General features: G+C 45.1%; 1 protein-coding gene and 1 long non-coding RNA gene across 2 annotated transcripts; one reads left to right on the forward strand and one right to left on the reverse strand.

Moving 5' to 3' along the window:
• The first annotated feature begins 1,466 nt into the window (after nucleotides 1-1,466).
• On the forward strand, nucleotides 1,467-5,744 carry LOC120963181 (uncharacterized). The gene is made up of 8 exons (XM_073497427.1): nucleotides 1,467-1,693; nucleotides 2,144-2,379; nucleotides 2,589-3,148; nucleotides 3,314-3,779; nucleotides 3,872-4,086; nucleotides 4,172-5,122; nucleotides 5,212-5,413; nucleotides 5,695-5,744. Exons 1-8 carry the CDS (start codon nucleotides 1,467-1,469, stop codon nucleotides 5,742-5,744), a joined length of 2,907 nt encoding a protein of 968 aa, XP_073353528.1.
• A 3,806-nt stretch (nucleotides 5,745-9,550) lies between these two features.
• Nucleotides 9,551-10,597, reverse strand: LOC120963182 (uncharacterized). Its single transcript, XR_012182759.1, has 3 exons — nucleotides 10,540-10,597; nucleotides 10,243-10,389; nucleotides 9,551-9,597 (listed from the first exon to the last, which is right to left on the reverse strand). It is a non-coding gene; the product is annotated as an uncharacterized lncRNA (long non-coding RNA).
• Between the last annotated feature and the right edge of the window lie 15,955 nt (nucleotides 10,598-26,552).

Raw genomic sequence — 26,552 nt, forward strand, 5'->3', positions numbered from 1 at the left:
AACCCCTTTCGGACATGCTGGCCATAGCCTGGTACCCCCGGAACAATTCCGGACTCCAATACCCTTCGTCCAATATACCAATCTTCACCTCTGGACCATTCCGGAGCTCCTCGTCATGTCCGGGATCTCATCCGGGACTCCGGACAACCTTCGGCAACCACATACTATTTCCCATAACAACTCTAGCGTCACCGAACCTTAAGTGTGTAGACCCTACGGGTTCGGGAACCATGCAGACATGACCGAGACACCTCTCCGGCCAATAACCAATAGCGGGATCTGGATACCCATATTGGCTCCCACATGTTCCACGATGATCTCATCGGATGAACCACGATGTCGGGGATTACTTGCCCGAGATTCGATCGTCGATATCCCAATACCTCGTTCAATCTCGTTGCCGGCAAGTCTCTTTACTCATTCCGTAACGCATGATCCCGTGGCTAACTCATTAATCACATTGAGCTCATTATGATGATGCATTACCGAGTGGGCCCAGAGATACCTCTCCGTCATACGGAGTGACAAATCCCAGTCTCGATTCGTGCCAACCCAACAGACACTTTCAGAGATACCTGTAGTGCACCTTTATAGCCACCCAGTTACGTTGTGACGTTTGGTACACCCAAAGCATTCCTACGGTATCCGGGAGTTGCACAATCTCATGGTCTAAGGAAATGATACTTGACATTAGAAAAGCTCTTAGCAAACGAACTACACGATCTTGTGCTATGCTTAGGATTGGGTCTTGTCCATCACATCATTCTCCTAATGATGTGATCCCGTTATCAACGACATCCAATGTCCATGGTCAGGAAACCATAACCATCTATTGATCAACGAGCTAGTCAACTAGAGGCTTACTTGGGACATGTTGTGGTCTATGTATTCACACATGTATTACGGTTTCCAGTTAATACAATTATAGCATGAACAATAGACAATTATCATGAACAAGGAAATACAATAATAACCATTTTATTATTGCCTCTAGGGCATATTCCAATAGTCTCCCACTTGCACTAGAGTCAATAATCTGAGTAAATTGCACAGAAGTACCACAACTGGGGCATTGGAAGCAGATTGGTACCAAGATTGGTAATTTTTACGTGTCAGTACCAAGATTGGGGCTAGCCGTTGCAAAAAAGACTAAAAGCTCGTTTTGTACGTATTGACACTAAAGCTGACCGATTGGGCCCGCCCGTCAGGCGCCACGCTGGCCAGTGCGCGCGTCGCCTGCGCTGGCTGCGCGCTGACTCGGACGAGGCCGGCCTGTTGGTGCGACCGAGCCAGACCCCGACCCCGCTCTGCCCTGTTCCTTTTCCTCGCACCCTCGCCGGCGGCTGCCTCCCCGCCCGCCCAGCCGCCGCCGCACCACGCCGCCGTAGCCATGGATCGAACTGCTTAGGCACTGTCACCTCCCTCGCGCCCTCCTCTCCCCCGCGGCTGCTGTGCTCTAGGCGACGATGGCCTCGGCGACTCCGGCAGGCGACGATGGCCTGGGCGATGCGAGCGGCGGTGACCTCGCCCGCTTCGATGGCAGTGGCGGCTACTCCAGCTCGGAGTACAGTAGCGCGGAGGAAGATTTTGTGGAGCCGGCGTTGTCGATGGAGCAGAGGCTGCGGCTGGCGCGAATTTGGGTGGACAACCCTAGCACCGCCCATCACTGGACTCATGGCTTCGGTGGTGTTCTGTAAGTGCTCCACTGTTCCATTCTTGCTCCATTCTTGCTCACTAAAATTGGGGATTAGGGTTAGAGTTTACTGCCTGCATGTTTAGCACTCTAATTGCTAGGCCTAACTAGAGCAGAGTAGTATAGTGGATTACATGAGTCCTAACTAGAGCAGAGTAGCATTATGTGTTACCTAACTGGAGCAGAGCAGAGCAGCATCAGTGGATTACATTGTTATTTCTTAGTCCAAATTGTCAGAGCAGCATTAGGTGTTACCTAGCTAGGGTAAATAAAAGCTTTGCTTATATGTTAACTTAAACAAAGCTCTGTTTATATGTTAACTTGTGTATATGTTAACTTAAACAAAGCTCTGTTTATATGTTAACTGAAACAAATCTTTGTTTATATGTTAGAAAATATGTTAAGTAAAATTGTTTATTAACCAATTTTGTCTGTTATTTCATTTTGCAGTTTGTATGATGACATTTTGGATGTTAGGTTCTATTTTGATGCTTCAGAAATGTTAGAGCTGAAGCTCTGCAGTTCAGATGTAACATGCCTGAATATGATTGCAGTGATGGAAACCCAAGGATTTAGTGAATATGATCTGCTATTTCACATTGACAATCCAGATTTAGGGGAGAAAGGATTGGAGATGGTAGAGATTAATGCTGAGTTGCAACTAGTAAAGAGGCAGGTTGAGGAGTGTAAGATTTTAAATTTGCTAGTGAGGGCATGTCCACCTCCTTGTAGCAAGTTTGAGAGGCAAGAATTATCCACTGTTGTGTATGAAGAGCCTGTGTTATATGATCTCAGTGAGCCACCCATCTATGCTGTTGATGAAGAAGGAGTTGCCTTTGAAAGTCAGAGTAGCAGCTGCAGTTTAGCTCATGGTACTGGTGTTTGCACACAAGAGATCAAGAATGTAAAAGGAAAACTGAAGCTGTTTTGGAAATAGAAGAAGAAGAGGGATATGATGGCAGTGGTGGTTCTGATTGTGAAGGTGAAGATGACAGTGATGTAAACCCTTTTTATATGGGTGATGCTGATGACATAGAGATGGATGAGGGAAAGAAACAGAGAGAGTATGATGAAGTAGAAGAGGAAGAAACAGATGATGAAGAATCTGAGGAGGAAGAAATGGTGCATTACTCGGGTGACACAGAGGTTGAGGAACCTTTTGAAATGGATGAAGATGACAAGGTTGTTTCACAGGATGAAGAAACTGTAATTGTACATGAAGAGAAGAAGAAGAAGAAACAGAAGCTTCCAGTTAGGAAAGGGCCTACAACAAGGACACATTCAAGTGTAGTTCAAGAGGAGGAACCTGAATTCAAACCTTCATCTGATGAAGAAGAGAAAGGATTGTTGAAGGAGGCTGATGATGATGGTTATGAGCCATTTTCATTTGTGCTGCCAAAGAAAAGGAAGAGCAGGGCAAAGCAGAGGCCTCCTAGAAAATGGTACAATGAGAAAATGGAGGCACCACATGAGCAATTATGTCTAAAGATGTGTTTCAAGGATCAACATCAATTCAGAGAGGCTTTGTTGAACTTACACATCACTCAAGGCAGAAACATCAAATATCATAGGAACTCAGATCAAAGAATAATTGTAGAATGCAACCAAAAACATTGCAACTTCTTTATGGTGGCAGCAGTTATAAAAGGTGAAACTACTTTTGTAATTAAGAAGATGAGAATTAAGCACACTTGCCCTATTAGTACAGAGACAACAAGGGTAAGTGCCAAGTGGCTTGCACAGAAGTATGAGTCACTGTTCAGATCTGATCTAACAACTGGCATTCAGACTTTGATTGATGCCTGCATGGAGAAGTATGGTGTGGATGTGCCCAAGTCAATGGCATATAGGGCAAAGAACCTAGCTATTAATGTTGTGCTAGGAGACCACAAGAAGCAATACCCTAGGTTGAAAGACTATGCTCAGACAGTGATGGATACAAACCCTGGGAGTAGAGTAGTAGTCACTACTGTAACTCCAACACCCACTGAAAAAATCCCCCATCCAGGTCCAAGATTCCATGCTATGTTCTATTGCATCAATGGAGCAAGGGAGGGGTTTCTCAAGGGGTGCAGACCATTCATTGGTTAGTTTGTTCACCTTGTGCATTAGTTACATATTGTTTCATCTTGAAATGCATTTGAATGCTTTTAATACTGAATTTGCTTGCTCATTCAGGTGTTGATGGGTGCTTCATTAAGTTAACTACTGGTGCTCAACTACTTGCTGCCACTGGTAGAGATGGCAACAACAATATATACCCACTAGCATTTGGTATTGTTGGGCAAGAGGACACACCTAACTGGTGTTGGTTTCTACACCAACTTAAAATCTGCCTAGGAGGAGAAGTGGGAAGGTTTGGTCCATATACAATAATGTCAGATAGACAAAAGGTATGTGCTTGCATCTTATGTCATTGTTCCTATATGGTTGTTTTGTGCTAGATAGTAGCTTAGCTAGTTTAATTGTGTGTCCCAGGGCCTACTAAATGCAGTGAATGCTGTCTTTCCTAAGTGCAACCAAAGGTTCTGCCTTAGGCATATCTATGCAAACTTCCAAAATGCTGGGTTTAGGGGGGAAGATCTGAAAAAGTGTATGGATAATGCTGCCTATGCATATAGTGAACACAAATTTAAGATTGCAATGAATGACCTTAGAGCTGAGTGTGAGCAAGCTTGGGAGTGGCTTTGTCAAATACCCAAGAAAACATGGGCAAGGCATGCATTTGACACAAACTGCAAGACTGACCTTGTAGTTAACAATTTATCTGAGGTGTTCAACAAGTATGTCCTAGATGTTAGGAAGAAACCAATTAGGACAATGTGTGATGGAATAAAGGATAAGCAGATGGTGAGGTGGCATAGGAATAGGGAGAGTGGAAAGAAAGCTAGATGGGACATAACACCCCATTATAGTGAGAAGCTAGAGGTTGAGAAGGAGAGGGCCAAATATTGCAAACCAATTCAAGCTGGTGTGGACTTGTGGCAAGTTACAAGTGGGCAGAAAACCCATGCTGTTAACATGCAAATGCACACATGTGGGTGCAGAAAATGGGACCTAAATGGCATCCCATGTAACCATGCCATCTCAGCAATAAACAAGGCCAAAAGAAAACCAGAGGATTATGTCAGCAAGTTCTTCAAGAAAGAAATTTATCTGGCAGCTTATGAACCAATGATCTATCCAGTTCCTGGTGAGCATGACTGGACAAGGACCCCTGGTCCAGACATTGACCCACCTGCATTTAAAGTGAAGAGAGGAAGAAAGAAAGAGAAGAGGATCAAGGTGAAATTTGAAGTCCCAAAGCCTAAGGCGACATCAAGAATGGGGACTATAACATGTGGCAATTGTGGACTGCAAGGACATAGGTACACAAGCTGCAACAAGCAGTTGAAGCCTGAGCTGGCTTTGAGGAAGAACAAACATGTGGTAATCCTCTAATAAGTAGTAACAGGTTTTCCTTCTTGTACATTCTATTTTTTAAGTACTAACTCATTTTCCTTCTTTGTTTATGCAAGCCTCTTGCAAGGAATTCCAATGCTGGTGCTGCTGCTACTACACAAGCATCAAGAACTTCTCATCCAGCTCCTACATCAACACCAACAGCTGGAACAGGAGCTGGGAGAGGAGCTGGGAGAGGGGCTGTAGCTGCAGCTGCTGGGAGTAGTGCTGCTAGAGGTGCTGGTAGAGGTGCTGCACCAGGTGCTGGGAGAGGGAGAGGTACATTCTCTGCCCCAAGGCAATCTGGTCCCTCCACATCTACTGCTCCCTCCACATCTACTGCTGGGAGAGGGAGAGGTACATTCTCTGCCCCAAGGCAATCTGATGCCTCCATATCTACTGCTCCCTCCACATCTACTGCTGGGAGAGGTGCTGGTGGTACACATAGTGGATGGAGGAGCTACTTCTATGCAAGTGGTAACTAGATACTTCATGTGTGTGTTCTTGCATCCTATGATACAATGTGGATGTACTTCTATGCTTTGGTTGTGTACTTTAAGAATCAATGCCATATATGGCTTTTGTTCATGTGGATGCATCTGATGAGTGAATGCCTGGATGTTCTTGCATCTTATTGATATGTTGTCTATGCTCAAAATGGTTCTTTTTAAGATTGATATGTTGGTGGCTAGGGGTCGACGGAACCACCTAAAGGCATCATTTAGGGTTTTGGTGGCTCGGGGTCGACGGAACCACCTAAAGGCATCAACTAGGGTCTAGGGTGGCTCGGGGTCGACGGAACCACCTAAAGGCATCAACTAGGGTTTTGGTGGCTCGGGGTCGACGGAACCACCTAAAGGCATCATTTAGGGTTTTGGTGGCTCGGGGACGACGGAAACCACCTAAAGACATCAACTAGGGTCTAGGGTGGCTCGGGGTCGACGGAACGACCTAAAGGCATCAACTAGGGTTTTGGGTGGCTCGGGGTCGACGGAACCACCTAAAGGCATCATTTAGGGTTTTGGTGGCTCGGGGTTGACGGAACCACGTAAAGGCATCAACTAGGGTCTAGGGTGGCTCGGGGTCGACGGAACCACCTAAAGGCATCAACTAGGGTCTAGGGTGGCTCGGGGTCGACGGAACCACCTAAAGGCATCAACTAGGGTTTTGGTGGCTCGGGGTCGACGGAACCACCTAAAGGCATCAACTAGGGTCTAGAGTGGCTCGGGGTCGACGGAACCACCTAAAGGCATCAACTAGGGTTTTGGTGGCTCGGGATCGACGGAACCACCTAAAGGCATCAACTAGGGTGTTGGTGGCTCGGGGTCGACGGAACCACCTAAAGGCATCATTTAGGGTTTTGGTGGCTCGGGGACGACGGAAACCACCTAAAGACATCAACTAGGGTCTAGGGTGGCTCGGGGTCGACGGAACCACCTAAAGGCATCATTTAGGGTTTTGGTGGCTCGGGGTCGACGGAACCACCTAAAGGCATCAACTAGGGTCTAGGGTGGCTCGGGGTCGACGGAACCACCTAAAGGCATCATTTAGGGTTTTGGTGGCTCGGGGTCGACGGAACCACCTAAAGGCATCAACTAGGGTCTAGGGTGGCTCGGGGTCGACGGAAGCACATAAAGGCATCAACTAGGGTCTAGGGTGGCTCGGGGTCGACGGAAACCACATAAAGGCATCATTTAGGGTTTTGGTGGCTCGGGGTCGACGGAACGACCTAAAGGCATCAACTAGGGTCTAGGGTGGCTCGGGGTCGACGGAACAACCTAAAGGCATCATTTAGGGTTTTGGTGGCTCGGGGTCGACGGAACCACCTAAAGGCATCATTTAGGGTTTTGGTGGCTCGGGGACGACGGAAACCACCTAAAGACATCAACTAGGGTCTAGGGTGGCTCGGGGTCGACGGAACCACCTAAAGGCATCAACTAGGGTTTTGGGTGGGTCGGGGTCGACGGAACCACCTAAAGGCATCATTTAGGGTTTTGGTGGCTCGGGATCGACGGAACCACGTAAAGGCATCAACTAGGGTCTAGGGTGGCTCGGGGTCGACGGAACCACCTAAAGGCATCAACTAGGGTTTTGGTGGCTCGGGGTCGACGGAACCACCTAAAGGCATCAACTAGGGTCTAGGGTGGCTCGGGGTCGACGGAACCACCTAAAGGCATCAACTAGGGTTTTGGTGGCTCGGGATCGACGGAACCACCTAAAGGCATCAACTAGGGTTTTGGTGGCTCGGGGTCGACGGAACCACCTAAAGGCATCATTTAGGGTTTTGGTGGCTCGGGGACGACGGAAACCACCTAAAGACATCAACTAGGGTCTACGGTGGCTCGGGGTCGACGGAACCACCTAAAGGCATCATTTAGGGTTTTGGTGGCTCGGGATCGACGGAACCACCTAAAGGCATCAACTAGGGTCTAGGGTGGCTCGGGGTCGACGGAACCACCTAAAGGCATCATTTAGGGTTTTGGTGGCTCGGGGTCGACGGAACCACCTAAAGGCATCAACTAGGGTCTAGGGTGGCTTGGGGTCGACGGAACCACCTAAAGGCATCAACTAGGGTTTTGGTGGCTCGGGGTCGACGGAACCACCTAAAGGCATCAACTAGGGTTTTGGTGCCTTGGGGTCGACGGAACGACCTAAAGGCATCAACTAGGTTCTAGGTTGGCTCGGGGTCGACGGAACCACCTAAAGGCATCATTTAGGGTTTTGGTGGCTCGGGGTCGACGGAACCACCTAAAGGCATCAACTAGGGTCTAGGGTGGCTCGGGGTCGACGGAACCACCTAAAGGCATCAACTAGGGTTTTGGTGGCTCGGGGTCGACGGAACCACCTAAAGGCATCATTGAGGGTTTTGGTGGCTCGGGGACGACGGAAACCACCTAAAGACATCAACTAGGGTCTAGTGTGGCTCGGGGTCGACGGAACCACCTAAAGGCATCAACTAGGGTCTAGGGTGGCTCGGGGTCGACGGAAGCACATAAAGGCATCAACTAGGGTCTAGGGTGGCTCGGGGTCGACGGAAACCACATAAAGGCATCATTTAGGGTTTTGGTGGCTCGGGGTCGACGGAACCACATAAAGGCATCAACTATGGTCTAGGGTGGCTCGGGGTCGACGGAACCACCTAAAGCATCATTTAGGGTTTTGGTGGCTCGGGGTCGACGGAACCACATAAAGGCATCAACTAGGGTCTAGGGTGGCTCGGGGACGACGGAAACCACCTAAAGACATCAACTAGGGTCTAGGGTGGCTCGGGGTCGACGGAAACCACCTAAAGACATCAACTAGGGTCTAGGGTGGCTCGGGGTCGACGGAACCACCTAAAGCATTCAACTAGGGTCTAGGGTGGCTCGGGGTCGACGGAACCACCTAAAGCATCACTGTAACATAACATATGTAACTATTCCTTTTGCAAATGCATTTAAGCATTTGACCATCAATATAACATAAGCATCACTCTAACATAAGCATTACTTTTGCAAATGCATTTAAGCATTTAAGCATCACTATAACATAAGTAACACTGGAGTTCAACACATTATAGAATACACATCCATTGTTCACATTACATAGTGGAGTTCAAATGCACAATCCATCCTTTTCTCACAAAAGGATGAATAGCATAACTACTAGGTACATAAACAACCAGAGTTCACAATTAGTACTAGAACCATACATTACACAACCATAATTCGAAGTTACTAGGTCATTGCACAACCATCATTCCCAAAAGGTCTGCAATGCCCACTAATCTCAAGTCATCTTGTTCAGTTCTGCAAGATGGCCTGGATCCCCTTGATCTTCTCCTTCAGCTTCTCCTCTGCCTTGATGAGCTCAGTAATCTTAAACTCTTGCATCTGCTTCTCTTCATTATGGTTTTCCTTGAGCTTCAGCAGATCGGCAACCTGGAGCTTCAACTCTAGCTTCTCTTGGGTGAGCTTCTCCTCAAACTTTGTGAACTCTGCATTCTTCAACTCCAAATTCATCCTAGCCTCACTCAACAATTCCTTCTCTTTCATATTCTTCAACTTCAAGTTTTGGATGACAGTTGCTTGAGCACTTGTCAGGTTGCACAGGAGTTCATACTTATGTTGAAGCTTCTGTGCAACTGCATCTTTCTTTGCCATTTCTGCATTCATACCAGCCACCAATTCAGCTCTCCATTGGTGCTGATATGTGACAGCAGACTGCAGATAACTGAAATCCACAACCCTATCCTGCTGAAAGTCCACAAGTTGATGCACATCTTTCACTAACTTGTCATAGTCTGCATCCAGCTTGTTCTTTTCTTCTGTCAAATGATGAATAGTTAGAGCACTTTGAAGATTATCATTCACCCTAGCAGACTTGCTCTCTTCAACCATTGACCACAGCTTCAGCAATGCATTCTCCATTGTTGAGGGCCACTGCTCATCAACCCACTGAACAAACCCACAATTCTGACCTTCCTGGAAAAATTAGAAGGGCAAAATTTAGTACAATACAACTACTAAGAGTACTAAGCAACAGTTAGTTCATGGCAGTACCTAATGTTGGCACTGACATTAACTAGATTTGCATAGCCATTTGCTAAGCAACAGGACCACATTGTAAAATAAATTAATGTAATCCTACAATGAATGATCAACTCATATATTTACCAGGCACCAGAGTAACACTCCATTCAACTTAGAAGTTGCTAAGCAGCCATGTGCTAAGCAACAGCAGTTGCTAAGAATTGACCATTAATATAATGGAATCCTAACAGTAATAAGCAACACAATGTGAACTACTTTGCCCACCTAAATACACTACACTAGCCTGCAGCAACAAACTAGCTAATGAGACTACCTACTGTCAGCAGTAAGCAATAGTTACTAACTGGCTCCACTGAACTTAATATTGAGCAACACTGCATTTGGAAAGAAGTGTAAATAAATAGCATGTGCACACAACAGGAGCATATATTTTAGCAGAAATGCATTCCACTGAACTTAATAATGATCATTCCTAACAAATTTAGCATGCACATAACTGAATCACAGGTGGCAAACAAGACTCTGCCACTTTCAATGAACAAATCCAGTGCTTAATCACCAAGGCAAGAAAATTACCGGCTCTGCACATGCTAAGAACCTTCTCCCAGTCATTGTTCCTTCAAACGCAACAAGCCTCTCTGATGGCTTCCCATGCTTCTCGCACAACACTATCAGATCTAGCTCAAGACCCTTGTAATCCGGGTCCTCAAGAGAGAAAGGCACCTGCCCAAGCAAAATCCAAGTTACCATCATGTGCAGAGGACGAGGACAAATCAAATCAAATGAAATCCTAACAACAAAGACCACCTACACAAAAAAATCCCCAAATTTCCTAAACCTAACCCTAACCCTAGCTCCAATGGAGTAACTTACCTGGTTCAGCCCATCGGTGGAGGTTTCGGAGTGCATGTACGGGAGGCTTGAGTTGTCGTCGCTACTCTCATCCTCCAGAACCATGGCTGCGGCGGCGTGCTGTGGCGGCCGGCGGTGGCGGGCGCAGGCGACGGCAAGGCAGAGAGCAGGAAGAAAGAAAGAAGAAGGCGAGCGGGGTCGGGGTCGGGGTCTGGCTCGGTCGCACATAAACGGTGCGAGCCGGCCTCGTCCGAGTCAGCGCGCAGCCAGCGCAGGCGACGCGCGCACTGGCCAGCGTGGCGCCTGACGGGCGGGCCCAATCGGTCAGCTTTAGTGTCAATACGTACAAAACGAGCTTTTAGTCTTTTTTGCAACGGCTAGCCCCAATCTTGGTACTGACACGTAAAAATTACCAATCTTGGTACCAATCTGCTTCCAATGCCCCAATTGTGGTACTTCTGTGCAATTTACTCCAATAATCTAGTTCACATCACTATGTGATTGTAATGAATCCAACACCCATGGGGTTTGTTCATATCTCGCTTGTGAGAGAGGTTATTAGTCAACGGGTCTGAACCTTTCAGATCCGTGTGTGCTTTACAAATCTCTATGTCATGTTGTAGATGCAGCTACCACGCGCTACTTGGAGCTATTCCAAATAACTGCTCTACTATACGAATCTGGTTCACTACTCAGAGTCATCCGGATTAGTGTCAAAGTTTGCATCGACGTAACCCTTTACGACGAACTCTTTTACCACCTCCATAATCGAGAAAATTCCCTAGTCCACTAGTTACTAAGGATAAGTTTAACCGCTGTCATGTGATCCATTCCGGGATCACTATTGTACCCCTTGACTAACTCATGGCAAGGCACACTTCAGGTGCGGTACATAGCATAGCATACTGTAGAGCCTACGTCTAAATCATAGGGGACGACCTTCGTCCTTTCTCTCTCTTCTGCCGTGGTCAGGTCTTGAGTCTTACTCAATACTCACACCTTGTAACACAGCCAAGAACTCCTTCTTTGCTGATCTATTTTGAACTCCTTCAAAATCTTGTCACGGTATGTATTCATTTGAAAGTACTATTAAGCGTTTTTGATCTATCCTTATAGATCTTGATGCTCAATATTCAAGTAGCTTAATCCAGGTTTTCCATTGAAAAACACTTTTCAAATAACCCTATATGCTTTCCAGAAATTCTACATCATTTCTGATAAACAATATGTTAACAACATATACTCATCAAAAATCTATAGTGCTCCCACTCACTTCGTTGGAAATACAAGTTTCTCATAAACTTTGTATAAACCCAAAATCTTTGATCATCTCAGCAAAGCGTACATTCCAACTCCGAGATGCTTATTCCAGTCCTTGGAAGGATTGCTGGAGCATTGCATACCTGTTAGCATCTTTCAGGGTTGACAAAACCTTCTGGTTGTATCACATACAACCTTTCCTCTAGAAAATCGTCGAGGAAACAATGTTTTGACATCCTATCTGCAAGATTTCATAAATAATGTAGTAACTGCTAATACAATTCCAACAGATTCTTAGCATCGCTACGAGTGAGAAAAATCTCATCGTAGTCAACTCCTTGAACTTGTCGGAAAACATCTTAACGACAAGTCGAGCTTTCTTAATGGTGACACTTACCATCATTGTCCGTCTTCCTTTTAAAATCCATCTGCACCCAACAGCCTTACGACCATCAAGTAGTTCTTCCAAAGTCTATACTTTGTTTTTATACATGGATCCTCTCTCGGATTTTATGGCCTCGAGCCATTCGTCGGAATCTGGGCCCACCATCGCTTCTTCATAGCTCGTAGGTTCATTGTTGTCTAGCAACATGACTTCCAAGACAGGATTACGTACCACTCTGAAGTAGTACGCATCCTTGTCGTCCTACGAGGTTTGGTAGTGACTTGATCCGAAGTTTCATGATCACTATCATAAGCTTCCACTTCAATTGGTGTAGGTGCCACAGGAACAACTTCCTGTGCCCTGCTACACACTAGTTGAAGTGACGGTTCAATAAGCTCATCAAGTCTCCACCATCCTCCCACTCAATTCTTTCGAGAGAAACTTTTCCTCGAGAAAGGACCCGATTCTAGAAACAATCCCTTTTGCTTCCGGATCTGAGACAGGAGGTATACCCAATAGTTTTTGAGTGTCCTATGAAAATGCATTTATCCGCTTTGGGTTCGAGCTTATCAGCCTGAAACCTTTTCACATAAGTGTCGCAGCCCCAAACTTTTAAGAAACGACAGCTTAGGTTTCTCTAAACCATAGTTCATACGGTGTCGTCTCAACGGAATTGCGTGGTGCCCTATTTAAAGTGAATGCGGTTGTCTCTAATGCCTAGCCCATAAATGATAGCGGTAATTTGATAAGAGACATCATGGTATGCACCATATCCAATAGGGTGCAGTTATGATGTTCGGACACACCATCACACTATGGTGTTCCAGGCGGTATTAGTTGTGAAACAATTTCCACAATGTCTTAATTGTGTGCCAAACTCGTAACTCAGATATTCATCTCTATGATCATATCACAGACATTTTATCCTCTTGTTACGACGATCTTCAACTTCACTCTGAAATTACTTGAACCTTTCAATAATTCAGACTTGTGTTTCATCAAGTAAATATACTCAGCATCTACTCAAATCATCTGTGAAGTAAGAACATAACGATATCCACTGCATGCCTCAGCACTCATTGGACTGCACACATCAAAATGTATTACTTCCAACAAGTTGCTTTCTTGTTTCATCTTACTGAAAATGAGGCCTTTCAGTCATCTTGTCCATGTGGTATGATTTGCATGTCTCAAGTGATTCAAAATCAAGTGAGTCCAAACGATCCATCTGTATGGAGTTTCTTCATGCATATATACCAATAGACATGGTTCGCATGTCTCAATCTTTTCAAATACGAGTGAGTCCAAAGATCCATCAACATGGAGCTTCTTCATGCGTTTTATACCAATATGACTCAAATGGCAGTGCCACAAGTATGTGGTACTATCATTACTATCTTATATCTTTTGGCAGTAACATGTGTATCACTACAATCGAGATTCAATAAACCATTCATTTTAGGTGCAAGACCATTGAAGGTATTATTCAAATAAAGAGAGTAACCATTATTCTCCTTAAATGAATAACCGTATTGCGATAAACATAATCCAATCATGTCTATGCTCAACGCAAACACAAAATAACAATTATTTAGGTTTAACACCAATCCCGATGGTAGAGGGAGCGTACGATGTTTGATTACATCAACCTTGGAAACACTTCCAACACATATCGTCATCTCACCTTTAGCTAGTCTCCGTTTATTCCATAGCCTTTTATTTCGAGTTACCAACACTTAGCAACCGAACCGGTATCTAATAATCTGGTGTTACTAGGAGTACTAGTAAAGTACACATTAATATAATGTATATCCAATATACTTCTGTCGACCTTGCCTGCCTTCTCATCTACCAAGTATCTAGGGTAGTTCTGCTTCAGTGACCGTTCCCCTCATTACAGAAGCACTTAGTCTCGGGTTTGGGTTCAACCTTGGGTTTCTTCACTAGAGCAGCAACTGATTTGTCGTTTCATGAAGTATCCCTTCTTTCCCTTGCCCTTCTTGAAACTAGTGGTTTTACTAACCATCAACAATTGATGCTCCTACTTGATTTCTACTTTCGTGGTGTCAAACATCGCGAGTTGCTCAAGGATCATCATGTCTATCCCTGATATGTTATAGTTCATCACGAAGCTCTAATAGCTTGGTGGCAGTGACTATGGAGAACCATCACTATCTCATCTGGAAGATTAACTCCCACTCGATTCAAGTGATTGTTGTACTCAGACAATCTGAGCACATGCTCAACGATTGAGCTTTTCTCCCTTAGTTTGCAGGCTTAAGAAACTTGTCAGAGGTCTCATACCTCTTGACGTGGGCACTAGTCTGAAATCCCAATTTCAGTCTTTGGAACATCTCATATGTTCTGCGACGTTTCAAAAACGTCTTTGGTGCCTCAATTCTAAACCGTTAGCATTACGCACTGAACTATCACGTAGTCATCAAAACGTGTATGTCAGATGTTCGCAACATCCACAGACGACGCTCGAGGTTCACACAACGAGCGGTGCATTAAGGACATAAGCCTTCTGCGCAGCAATGAGGATAATCCTCAGTTTACGGACCCAGTCCGCATAATTTCTACTATCAACTTTCAACTAAATTTTCTCTAGGAACATATCTTAAACAGTAGAACTAAAGTGTAAGCTATGACATAATTTGCAAAGACCTTTTGACTATGTTCATGATAATTAAGTTCATTTGATTATTTAATGAACTCCCACTTAGATAGACATCCCTCTAGTCACCTAAGTGATACATGATCCGAATCGACTAGACCGTGTCCGATCATCACGTGAGACGGACTAGTCATCAACGGTGAACATCTCCATGTTGATCGTATCTACTATACGACTCATGTTCGACCTTTCGGTCTCTTGTGTTCCGAGGCCATGTCTGTACATGCTAGGCTCGTCAAGTCAACCTAAGTGTTTCGCATGTGTAAATCTGGCTTACACCCGTTGTATGCGAACGTTAGAATCTATCACACCCGACCATCACGTGGTGCTTCGAAACAACGAACCTTCGCAACGGTGCATAGTTAGGGGGAACACATCTCTTGAAATTTAGTGAGGGATCATTTTATTTACGCTACCGTCGTTCTAAGCAAATAAGATGTAAACATGACAAACATCACATGCAAATCATAAAGTGACATGATATGGCCAGTATCATCTTGCGCCTTTTGATCTCCATCTTCGAGGCGTGGCATGATCACCTTCGTCACCGGCATTACACCATGATCTCCATCATCGTGTCTTCATGAAGTTGTCTCGCCAACTATTACTTCTACTACTATGGCTAACGGTTAGCAATAAAGTAAAGTAATTACATGGCGTTTTTCATTGACACGCAGGTCATACAATAAATTAAGACAACTCCTATGGCTCTTGCCGGTTGTCATACTCATCGACATGCAAGTCGTGATTCCTATTACATGAACATGATCAGTCTCATACATCACATATATCTAATTCATCACATCCTTTTGGCCATATCACATCACATAGCATACCCTGTAAAAACAAGTTAGACGTCCTCTAGTTGTTGTTGCATGTTTTACGTGGCTGCTATGGGTTTCTAGCAAGAACATTTCTTACCTACGCAAAAGCCACAACGGTGATATGCCAATTGCTATTTACCCTTCATAAGGACCCTCTTCATCGAATCCGATCCGACTAAAGTGGGAGAGACAGACACCCGCTAGCCACCTTATGCATCAAGTGCATGTCAGTCAGTGGAACCTGTCTCACGTAAGAGTACGTGTAAGGTCGGTCCGGGCCGCTTCATCCCACAATGCCGCCGAATCAAGATAAGACTAGTAACGGTAAGCAAATTGAACAAATCATCGCCCACAACTACTTTGTGTTCTACTCGTGCATAGAATCTACGCATAGACCTAGCTCATGATGCCACTGTCGGGGAACGTATCAATAATTCAAAATATTTCTACGTGTCACCAAGATCAATCTAGGAGATGCTAGCAACGAGAGAGAGGGCGTGCATCTTCATACCCTTGAAGATCGCTAAGCCGAAGCGTTACAAGAACGCGGTTGATAGAGTCGTACTCACGGCGATTCAAATCGCGGAAGATCCGATCTAGCGCCGAATGGACGGCGCCTCCGCGTTCAACACACGTACAGCCCGGGGACGTCTCCTCCTTCTTGATCCAGCAAGGGGAGAGGAGAAGTTGAGGGAGAACTCCAGCAGCACGACGGCGTGGTGGCGATGGAGCTCGTGGTTCTCCGGCAGAGCTTCGCTAAGCACTACGGAGGAGAAGTTGGAGGAGGATAGGGCTGCGCCAGGCAAGGGGTGAGGAGAAGTTGAGGGAGAACTCCAGCAGCACGACGACGTGGTGGCGATGGAGCTCGTGGTTCTCCGGCAAAGCTTCGCTAAGCACTACGGAGGAGGAGGAGGAGTTGGAGGAGGAGAGGGCTGCGCCAGGCAAGGGGTGCGGCTGCCCTCTCTCTCCCTCACTATATATAGGGGAAAGGGGGGTGGAGGAGGCGCCCTAGGGTTCCCTAGGGGAGGGGCGGCGGCCACAGGGAAACCCTAGATGGGTTTGGGCGCCCCCACCCCTGGGAAACTTGCCCCCCAAGCCAGGAGGGGTGGCTGCCCTAGGGAAGGCGCCCCCACCTTTCCATGTTACGTGAGAGGGGTTGGGAGGGGCGCACAGCCCCTTAGTGGGCTGGTTTGCCCCTTCCCCTTGGCCCATAAGGCCCCCCAACGCTTGTCGGGGCCTCCGAAACCCTTTCGGACATGCTGGCCATAGCCTGGTACCCCCGGAACAATTCCGGACTCCAATACCCTTCGTCCAATATACCGATCTTCACCTCCGGACCATTCCGGAGCTCCTCATCATGTCCGGGATCTCATCCGGGACTCCGAACAACCTTCGGTAACCACATACTATTTCCCATAACAAATCTAGCGTCACCGAACCTTAAGTGTGTAGACCCTACGGGTTCGGGAACCATGCAGACATGACCGAGACACCTCTCCGGCCAATAACCAATAGCGGGATCTGGATACCCATATTGGCTCCCACATGTTCCATGATGATCTCATCGGATGAACCACGATGTCGGGGATTCAATCAATCCCGTATACAATTCCCTTTGTCTATCGGTATGTTACTTCCCCGAGATTCGATCGTTGGTATCTCAATACCTCGTTCAACTCGTTACCGGCAAGTCTCTTTACTCGTTCCGTAACGCATGATCCCGTGGCTAACTCATTAGTCACATTGAGCTCATTATGATGATGCATTACCGAGTGGGCCCAGAGATACCTCTCCGTCATACGGAGTGACAAATCCCAGTCTCGATTCGTGCCAACCCAACAGACACTTTCGGAGATACCTGTAGTGCACCTTTATAGCCACCCAGTTACGTTGTGACGTTTGGTACACCCAAAGCATTCCTACGGTATCCGGGAGTTGCACAATCTCATGGTCTAAGGAAATGATACTTGACATTAGAAAAGCTCTTAGCAAACGAACTACACGATCTTGTGCTATGCTTAGGATTGGGTCTTGTCCATCACATCATTCTCCTAATGATGTGATCCCGTTATCAATGACATCCAATGTCCATGGTCAGGAAACCATAACAATCTATTGATCAACGAGCTAGTCAACTAGAGGCTTACTAGGGACATGTTGTGGTATATGTATTCACACATGTATTATGGTTTCCAGTTAATACAATTATAGCATGAACAATAGACAATTATCATGAACAAGGAAATACAATAATAACCATTTTATTATTGCCTCTAGGGCATATTTCCAACACCATGAACCTCTCAAAGGGGAACATATTGTGTAGAAATACGGGCCCCAGAATGGAAATCTCGTCGACTAGATGAACTAGGACGTGTGTCATGATATTGAAGAAGGATGGTGGGAACACCAGCTCGAAACTAACAAGACATTGCACCACATCACTCCTTTGCCTTGGTATGATTTTGTTGGGGAACGTAGTAATTTCAAAAAAATTCCTACGCACACGCAAGATCATGGTGATGCATAGCAACAACAGGGGAGAGTGTTGTCCACGTACCCTCGTAGACCGACAGCGGAAGCGTTATCACAACGCGGTTGATGTAGTCGTACGTCTTCATGATCCGACCGATCAAGTACCGAACGTACGGCACCTCCGAGTTCTACACACATTCAGCTCGATGACGTCCCTCGAACTCAGATCCAGCCGAGTGTTGAGGGAGAGTTTCGTCAGCACGACGGCGTGGTGACGATGATGATGTTCCACCGACGCAGGGCTTCGCCTAAGCTCCGCAACGGTATTATCGAGGTGTAATGTGGTGGAGGGGGGCACCGCACACGGCTAAGAGATCTCAAGGATCAATTGTTGTGTTTCTGGGGTGCCCCCCTGCCCCCGTATATAAAGGAGCAAGGGAGGAGGAGGCCGGCCCTAGGAGGGGGCGCACCATGTGTGGAGTCCTACTAGGACTCCCTAGTCCTAGTAGGATTCCACCTCCCATATGGAATAGGAAAAGAGGAAGGGAAAAAGAGAAGGAAGGAAGGGGGCGCGCCCCTTCCCTAGTCCAATTCGGACCAGACCAAGGGGAGGGGTGCGGCCACCCTTGAGGCCCTTTTTCTTCTTTCCCGTATGGCCCAATAAGGCCCAATACGTATTCCCGTAACTCTCCGGTACTCCGAAAAATACCGGAATCACTCGGAACCTTTCCGAAGTCCGAATATAGTCGTCCAATATATCGATCTTTACTTCTCGACCATTTCGAGACTCCTCGTCATATCCCCGATCTCATACGGGACTCCGAACTCCTATGGTACATCAAAACTCAATAAAACTGTCATCGTAACGTTAAGCGTGCGGACCCTACGGGTTCGAGAACTATGTAGACATGACCGAGACACGTCTCCGGTCAATAACCAATAGCGGGACCTGGATGCCCATATTGGCTCCCACATATTCTACGAAGATCTTTATCGGTCAGACCGCATAACAACATACGTTGTTCCCTTTGTCACCGGTATGTTACTTGCCCGAGATTTGATCGTCGGTATCTTGATACCTAGTTCAATCTCGTTACCGGCAAGTCTCTTTACTCGTTCCGTAACACATCATCCCGCAACTAACTCATTAGTCACAATGCTTGCAAGGCTTATAGTGATGTGCATTACCGAGTGGGCCCAGAGATACCTCTCCGACAATTGGAGTGACAAATCCTAATCTCGAAATACGCCAACCCAACAAGTACCTTTGGAGACACCTGTAGAGCACCTTTATAATCACCCATTTACGTTGTGACGTTTGGTAGCACACAAAGTGTTCCTCCGGTAAACGGGAGTTGCATAATCTCATAGTCATAGGAACATGTATAAGTCATGAAGAAAGCAATAGCAACATACTAAACGATCGAGTGCTAAGCTAACGGAATGGGTCAAGTCAATCACGTCATTCTCCTAATGAGGTGATCCCGTTAATCAAATGACAACTCATGTCTATGGCTAGGAAACATAACCATCTTTGATTAACGAGCTAGTCAAGTAGAGGCATACTAGTGACACTCTGTTTGTCTATGTATTCACACATGTATTATGTTTCCGGTTAATACAATTCTAGCATGAATAATAAACATTTATCATGACATAAGGAAATATGTAATACTTTATTATTGCCTCTAGGGCATATTTCCTTCAGTCTCCCACTTGCACTAGAGTCAATAATCTAGTTCACATCGCCATGTGATTTAACATCAATAATTCACATCACCATGTGATTAACACCCATAGTTCACATCTCTATGTGACCAACACTCAAAGGGTTTACTAGAGTCAATAATCTAGTTCACATCGCTATGTGATTAACACCCAAAGAGTACTAAGGTGTGATCATGTTTTGATTGTGAGATAATTTTAGTCAACGGGTCTGTCACATTCAGATCCGTAAGTATTTTGCAAATATCTATGTCTACAATGCTTTTCACGGAGCTACTCTAGCTAATTGCTCCCACTTTCAATATGTATCTAGACCGAGACTTAGAGTCATCTAGATTTAGTGTCAAAACTTGCATTGACGTAACCCTTTACGACAAACCTTTTGTCACTTCCATAATCGAGAAACATATCCTAATTCCACTAAGGATAACTTTGACCGCTGTCCAGTGATCTACTCCTAGATCACTATTGTATTTCCTTGCCAAAATCAGTGTAGGGTATACAATAGATCTGGTACACAGCATGGCATACTTTATAGAACCTATGGCCAAGGCATAGGGAATGACTTTCATTCTCTTTCTATCTTCTGCCGTGGTCGGGCTTTGAGTCTTACTCAATTTCACACCTTGTAACACAGGCAAGAACTCTTTCTTTGACTGTTCTATTTTGAACTACTTCAAAATCTTGTTAAGGTATGCACTCATTGAAAAACTTATCAAGCGTCTTCATCTATCTCTATAGATCTTGATGCTCAATATGTAAGCAGCTTCACCGAGGTCTTTCTTTGAAAAACTCCTTTCAAACACTCCTTTATGGTTTGCAGAATAATTCTACATTATTTCCGATCAACAATATGTCATTCACATATACTTATCAGAAATGTTGTAGTGCTCCCACTCACTTTCTTGTAAATACAGGCTTCACCGCAAGTCTGTATAAAACTATATCCTTTGATCAACTTATCAAAGCATATATTCCAACTCCGAGATGCTTGCACCAGTCCATAGATGGATCGCTGGAGCTTGCATATTTTGTTAGCACTTTTAGGATTGGCAAAACCTTCTGGTTGCATCATATACAACTCTTCTTTAATAAATCCATTAAGAAGTGTAGTTTTGTTTATCCATTTGCTAGATTTCATAAAATGCGGCAATTGCTAACATGATTCAGACAGATTTAAGCATAGATATGAGTGAGAAATTCTCATCGTAGTCAATACCTTGAACTTGTCGAAAAACCTTTTTGCGACAATTCTAGCTTTGTAGATAGTAACACTACTATCAGCGTCCGTCTTCCTCTTGACGATCCATTTATTCTCAATTGCTTGCCGATCATCGGGCAAGTCAACCAAAGTCCACACTTTGTTCTCATACATGGATCTCATCTCAGATTTCATGGCCTCAAGCCATTTTGCGGAATCTGGGCTCACCATCGCTTCTTCATAGTTCGTAGGTTTGTCCTAGTAACATAACCTCCAGAACAGGATTACCGTACCACTCTGGTGCGGATCTTACTCTAGTTGACCTACGAGGTTCAGTAATAACTTGATCTGAAGTTCCATGATCATCATCATTAACTTCCTCACTAATTGGTGTAGGAGTCACAGGAATAGATTTCTGTGATGAACTACTTTCCAATAAGGGAGCAGGTACAGTTACCTCATCAAGTTCTACTTTCCTCCCACTCACTTCTTTCGAGAGAAACTCCTTCTCTAGAAAGGATCCATTCTTAGCAACGAATGTCTTGCCTTCGGATATGTGATAGAAGGTGTACCCAACTGTCTCCTTTGGGTATCCTATGAAGACACATTTCTTCGATTTGGGTTTGAGCTTATCAGGATGAAACCTTTTCACATAAGCATCGCAACCCCAAACTTTAAGAAACGACAACTTTGGTTTCTTTGCCAAACCACAGTTCATAAGGCGTCGTCTCAACGGATTTCGATGGTGTCCCTTTTTTTTATGTGAATGCAGCTGTCTCTAATGCATAACCCCAAAACTATAGTGGTAAATCGGTAAGAAACATCATAGATTGCACTATATCCAATAAAGTACGGTTATGACGTTCGGACACACCATTATGCTGTGGTGTTCCAGGTGGCGTGAGTAGTGAAACTATTTCATATTGTTTTAACTGAAGGCCAAACTCGTAACTTAAATACTCTTCTCCACGATCAGATCGTAGAAACTTTATTTTCTTGTTACGATGATTTTCTGCTTCACTCTGAAATTATATGAACTTTTCAAATGTTTCAGACTCTTGTTTCATTAAGTAGATATACCCATATCTGCTCAAATCATCTGTGAAGGTCAGAAAATAATGATACCTGCTACGAGCCTCAATATTCATCAGACCACATACATCTGTTTGTATGATTTCCAACAAATCTGTTGCTCTCTCCATAGTTCCGGAGAACGGCGTTTTAGTCATCTTGCCCATGAGGCACGGTTCGCAAGCATCAAGTGATTCCAAAATCCCATCAGTATGGAGTTTCTTCATGCGCTTTACACCAATATGACCTAAACGGCAGTGCCACAAATAAGTTGCACCATCATCATTAACTTTGCATCCTTTGGCTTCAATATTATGAATATGTGTATCACTACGATCGAGATCCAACAAACCATTTTCGTTGGTGTGTATGACCATAGAAGGTTTTATTCATGTAAACAGAACAACAATTGTTCTCTAACTTAAATGAATAACCGTATTGCAATAAACATGATCAAATCATATTCATGCTCAACGCAAACACCAAATAACACTTATTTAGTTTCAACACTAATCCCGAAAGTATAGGGAGTGTGCGATGATGATCATATCAATCTTGGAACTACTTCCAACACACATCGTCACCTCGCCTTTTACTAGTCTCTGTTTATTCTGCAACTCCCGTTTTCGAGTTACTACTCTTTAGCAACTGAACCAGTATCAATTACCGAGGGGTTGCTATAAACAATAGTAAAGTACACATCAATAATCTGTATATCAAATATACCTTTGTTCACTTTTACTAGTCTCTGTTTATTCTGCAACTCCCGTTTTGAGTTACTACTCTTAGCAACTGAACCAGTATCAATTACCGAGGGGTTGCTATAAACACTAGTAAAGTACACATCAATAATCTGTATATCAAATATACCTTTGTTCACTTTGCCATCCTTCTTATCCACCAAATAGTTGGGGTAGTTCCGCTTCCAGTGACCAGTCCCTTTGCAGTAAAAGCACTTAGTCTCAGGCTTAGGACCAGACTTAGGCTTCTTCACTTGAGCAGCAACTTGCTTGCCGTTCTTCTTGAAGTTCCCCTTCTTCCCTTTGCCCTTTTCTTGAAACTAGTGGTCTCGTCAACCATCAACACTTGATGTTTTTCTTGATTTCTACCTTCATCGATTTCAGCATCACGAAGAGCTCGGGAATTACTTTTGTCACCCCTTGCATACTATAGTTCATCACGAAGTTCTACTAACTTGGTGATGGTGACTAGAGAATTCTGTCAATCACTATTTTATCTGGAAGATTAACTCCCACTTGATTCAAGCGATTGTAGTACCCAGACAATCTGAGCACATGCTCACTAGTTGAGCGATTCTCCTCCATCTTTTAGCTATAGAACTTGTTGGAGACTTCATATCTCTCAACTCGGGTATTTGCTTGAAATATTAACTTCAACTCCTGGAACATCTCATATGGTCCATGACGTTCAAAACGTCTTTGAAGTCCCGATTCTAAGCCGTTAAGCATGGTGCACTAAACTATCAAGTAGTCATCATATTGAGCTAGCCAAACGTTCATAACATCTGCATCTGCTCCTGCAATAGGTCTGTCACCTAGCGGTGCATCAAGGACATAATTTTTCTGTGCAGCAATGAGGATAATCCTCAGATCACGGATCCAATCCGCATCTTTGCTACTAACATCTTTCAACATAATTTTCTCTAGGAACATATCAAAAATAAAACAGGGAAGCAACAACGCGAGCTATTGATCTACAACATAATTTGCAAAATACTATCAGGACTAAGTTCATGATAAATTTAAGTTCAATTAATCATATTACTTAAGAACTCCCACTTAGATAGACATCCCTCTAATCCTCTAAGTGATCACGTGATCCATATCAACTAAACCATGTCCGATCATCACGTGAGATGGAGTAGTTTCAATGGTGAACATCACTATGTTGATCATATCTACTATATGATTCACGCTCGATCTTTCGGTCTCCGTGTTCCGAGGCCATATCTGTTATATGCTAGGCTCGTCAAGTTTAACCTGAGTATTCCGCATGTGCAACTGTTTTGCACCCGTTGTATTTGAACGTAGAGCCTATCACACCCGATCATCACATGGTGTCTCAGCACGAAGAACTTTCGCAACGGTGCATACTCAGGGAGAACACTTATACTTTGATAATTTAGTGAAGGATCATCTTATAATGCTACCGTCAAACAAAGCAAGATAAGATGCATAAAGGATTAACATCACATGCAATCAATATAAGTGATCTGATATGGCCATCATCATCTTGTGCTTGTGATCTCCATCTCCGAAGCACCGTGCTTGTGATCTCCATCTCCGAAGCACCGTCATGATCACCATCGTCACCGGCGCGACACCTTGATCTCCATCGTAGCATCGTTGTCGTCTCGTCAATCTTATGCTTCTACGACTATCGCTACCGCTTAGTGATAAAGTAAAGCATTACATGGCGATTGCATTGCATACAATAAAACGACAACCATATGGCTCCTGCCAATTGGGGATAACTCGGTTACAAAACATGATCATCTCATACAACAAATTATATCACATCATGTCTTGACCATATCACATCACAACATGCCCTGCAAAAACAAGTTAGACGTCCTCTACTTTGTTGTTGCAAGTTTTACGTGGCTGCTACGGGCTTAGCAAGAACCGTTCTTACCTACGCATCAAAACCACAACGATAGTTTGTCAAGTTGGTGCTGTTTTAACCTTCGCAAGGACCGGGCGTAGCCACACTCCGTTCAACTAAAGTGAGAGAGACAGACACCCGCCGGTCACCTTTAAGCAACGAGTGCTCGCAACGGTGAAACCAGTCTCGCGTAAGCGTACGCGTAATGTCGGTCCGGGCCGCTTCATCTCACAATACCGCTGAACCAAAGTATGACATGCTGGTAAGCAGTATGACTTATATCGCCCACAACTCACTTGTGTTCTACTCGTGCATAGCATCACGCATAAAACCAGGCTCGGATGCCACTGTTGGGGAACGTAGTAATTTCAAAAAAAAATCCTACGCACACGCAAGATCATGGTGATGCATAGCAACGAGAGGGGAGAGTGTTGTCCACGTACCCTCGTAGACCGACAGCGGAAGCGTTATCACAACGCGGTTGATGTAGTCGTACGTCTTCACGATCCGACCGATCAAGTACCGAACGTACGGCACCTCCGAGTTCTACACATGTTCAGCTCGATGACGTCCCTCGAACTCCGATCCAGCCGAGTGTTGAGGGAGAGTTTCGTCAGCATGACGGCGTGGTGACGATGATGATGTTCCACCGACGCAGGGCTTCGCCTAAGCTCCGCAGGTATTATCGAGGTGTAATATGGTGGAGGGGGGCACCGCACACGGCTAAGAGATCTCAAGGATCAATTGTTGTGTTTCTGGGGTGCCCCCCTGCCCCCGTATATAAAGGAGCAAGGGGGGAGGAGGCCGGCCCTAGGAGGGGGTGCACCAAGTGTGGAGTCCTACTAGGACTCCCTAGTCCTAGTAGGATTCCACCTCCCATATGGAATAGGAAAAGAGGAAGGGAAAAAGAGAAGGAAGGAAGGGGGCGCCCCCCTTCCCTAGTCCAATTCGGACCAGACCAAGGGGAGGGGTGCGGCCACCCTTGAGGCCCTTTTTCTTCTTTCCCGTATGGCCCAATAAGGCCCAATACGTATTCCCGTAACTCTCCGGTACTCCAAAAAATACCCGAATCACTCGGAACCTTTCCGAAGTCCGAATATAGTCGTCCAATATATCGATCTTTATGTATCGACCATTTCGAGACTCCTCGTCATATCCCCGATCTCATACGGGACTCCGAACTCCTTCGGTACATCAAAACTCAATAAAACTGTCATCGTAACGTTAAGCGTGCGGACCCTACGGGTTCGAGAACTATGTAGACATGACCGAGACACGTCTCCGGTCAATAACCAATAGCGGGACCTGGATGCCCATATTGGCTCCCACATATTCTACGAAGATCTTTATCGGTCAGACCGCATAACAACATACGTTGTTCCCTTTGTCACCGGTATGTTACTTGCCCGAGATTTGATCGTCGGTATCTTGATACCTAGTTCAATCTCGTTACCGGCAAGTCTCTTTACTCGTTCCGTAACACATCATCCCGCAACTAACTCATTAGTCACAATGCTTGCAAGGCTTATAGTGATGTGCATTACCGAGTGGGCCCAGAGATACCTCTCCGACAATTGGAGTGACAAATCCTAATCTCGAAATACGCCAACCCAACAAGTACCTTTGGAGACACCTGTAGAGCACCTTTATAATCACCCATTTACGTTGTGACGTTTGGTAGCACACAAAGTGTTCCTCCGGTAAACGGGAGTTGCATAATCTCATAGTCATAGGAACATGTATAAGTCATGAAGAAAGCAATAGCAACATACTAAACGATCGAGTGCTAAG

The sequence above is a fragment of the Aegilops tauschii genome, chromosome 4 (genome assembly GCF_002575655.3).
Source record: "Aegilops tauschii subsp. strangulata cultivar AL8/78 chromosome 4, Aet v6.0, whole genome shotgun sequence".
NCBI classification, from domain to species: Eukaryota; Viridiplantae; Streptophyta; class Magnoliopsida; order Poales; family Poaceae; genus Aegilops; species Aegilops tauschii.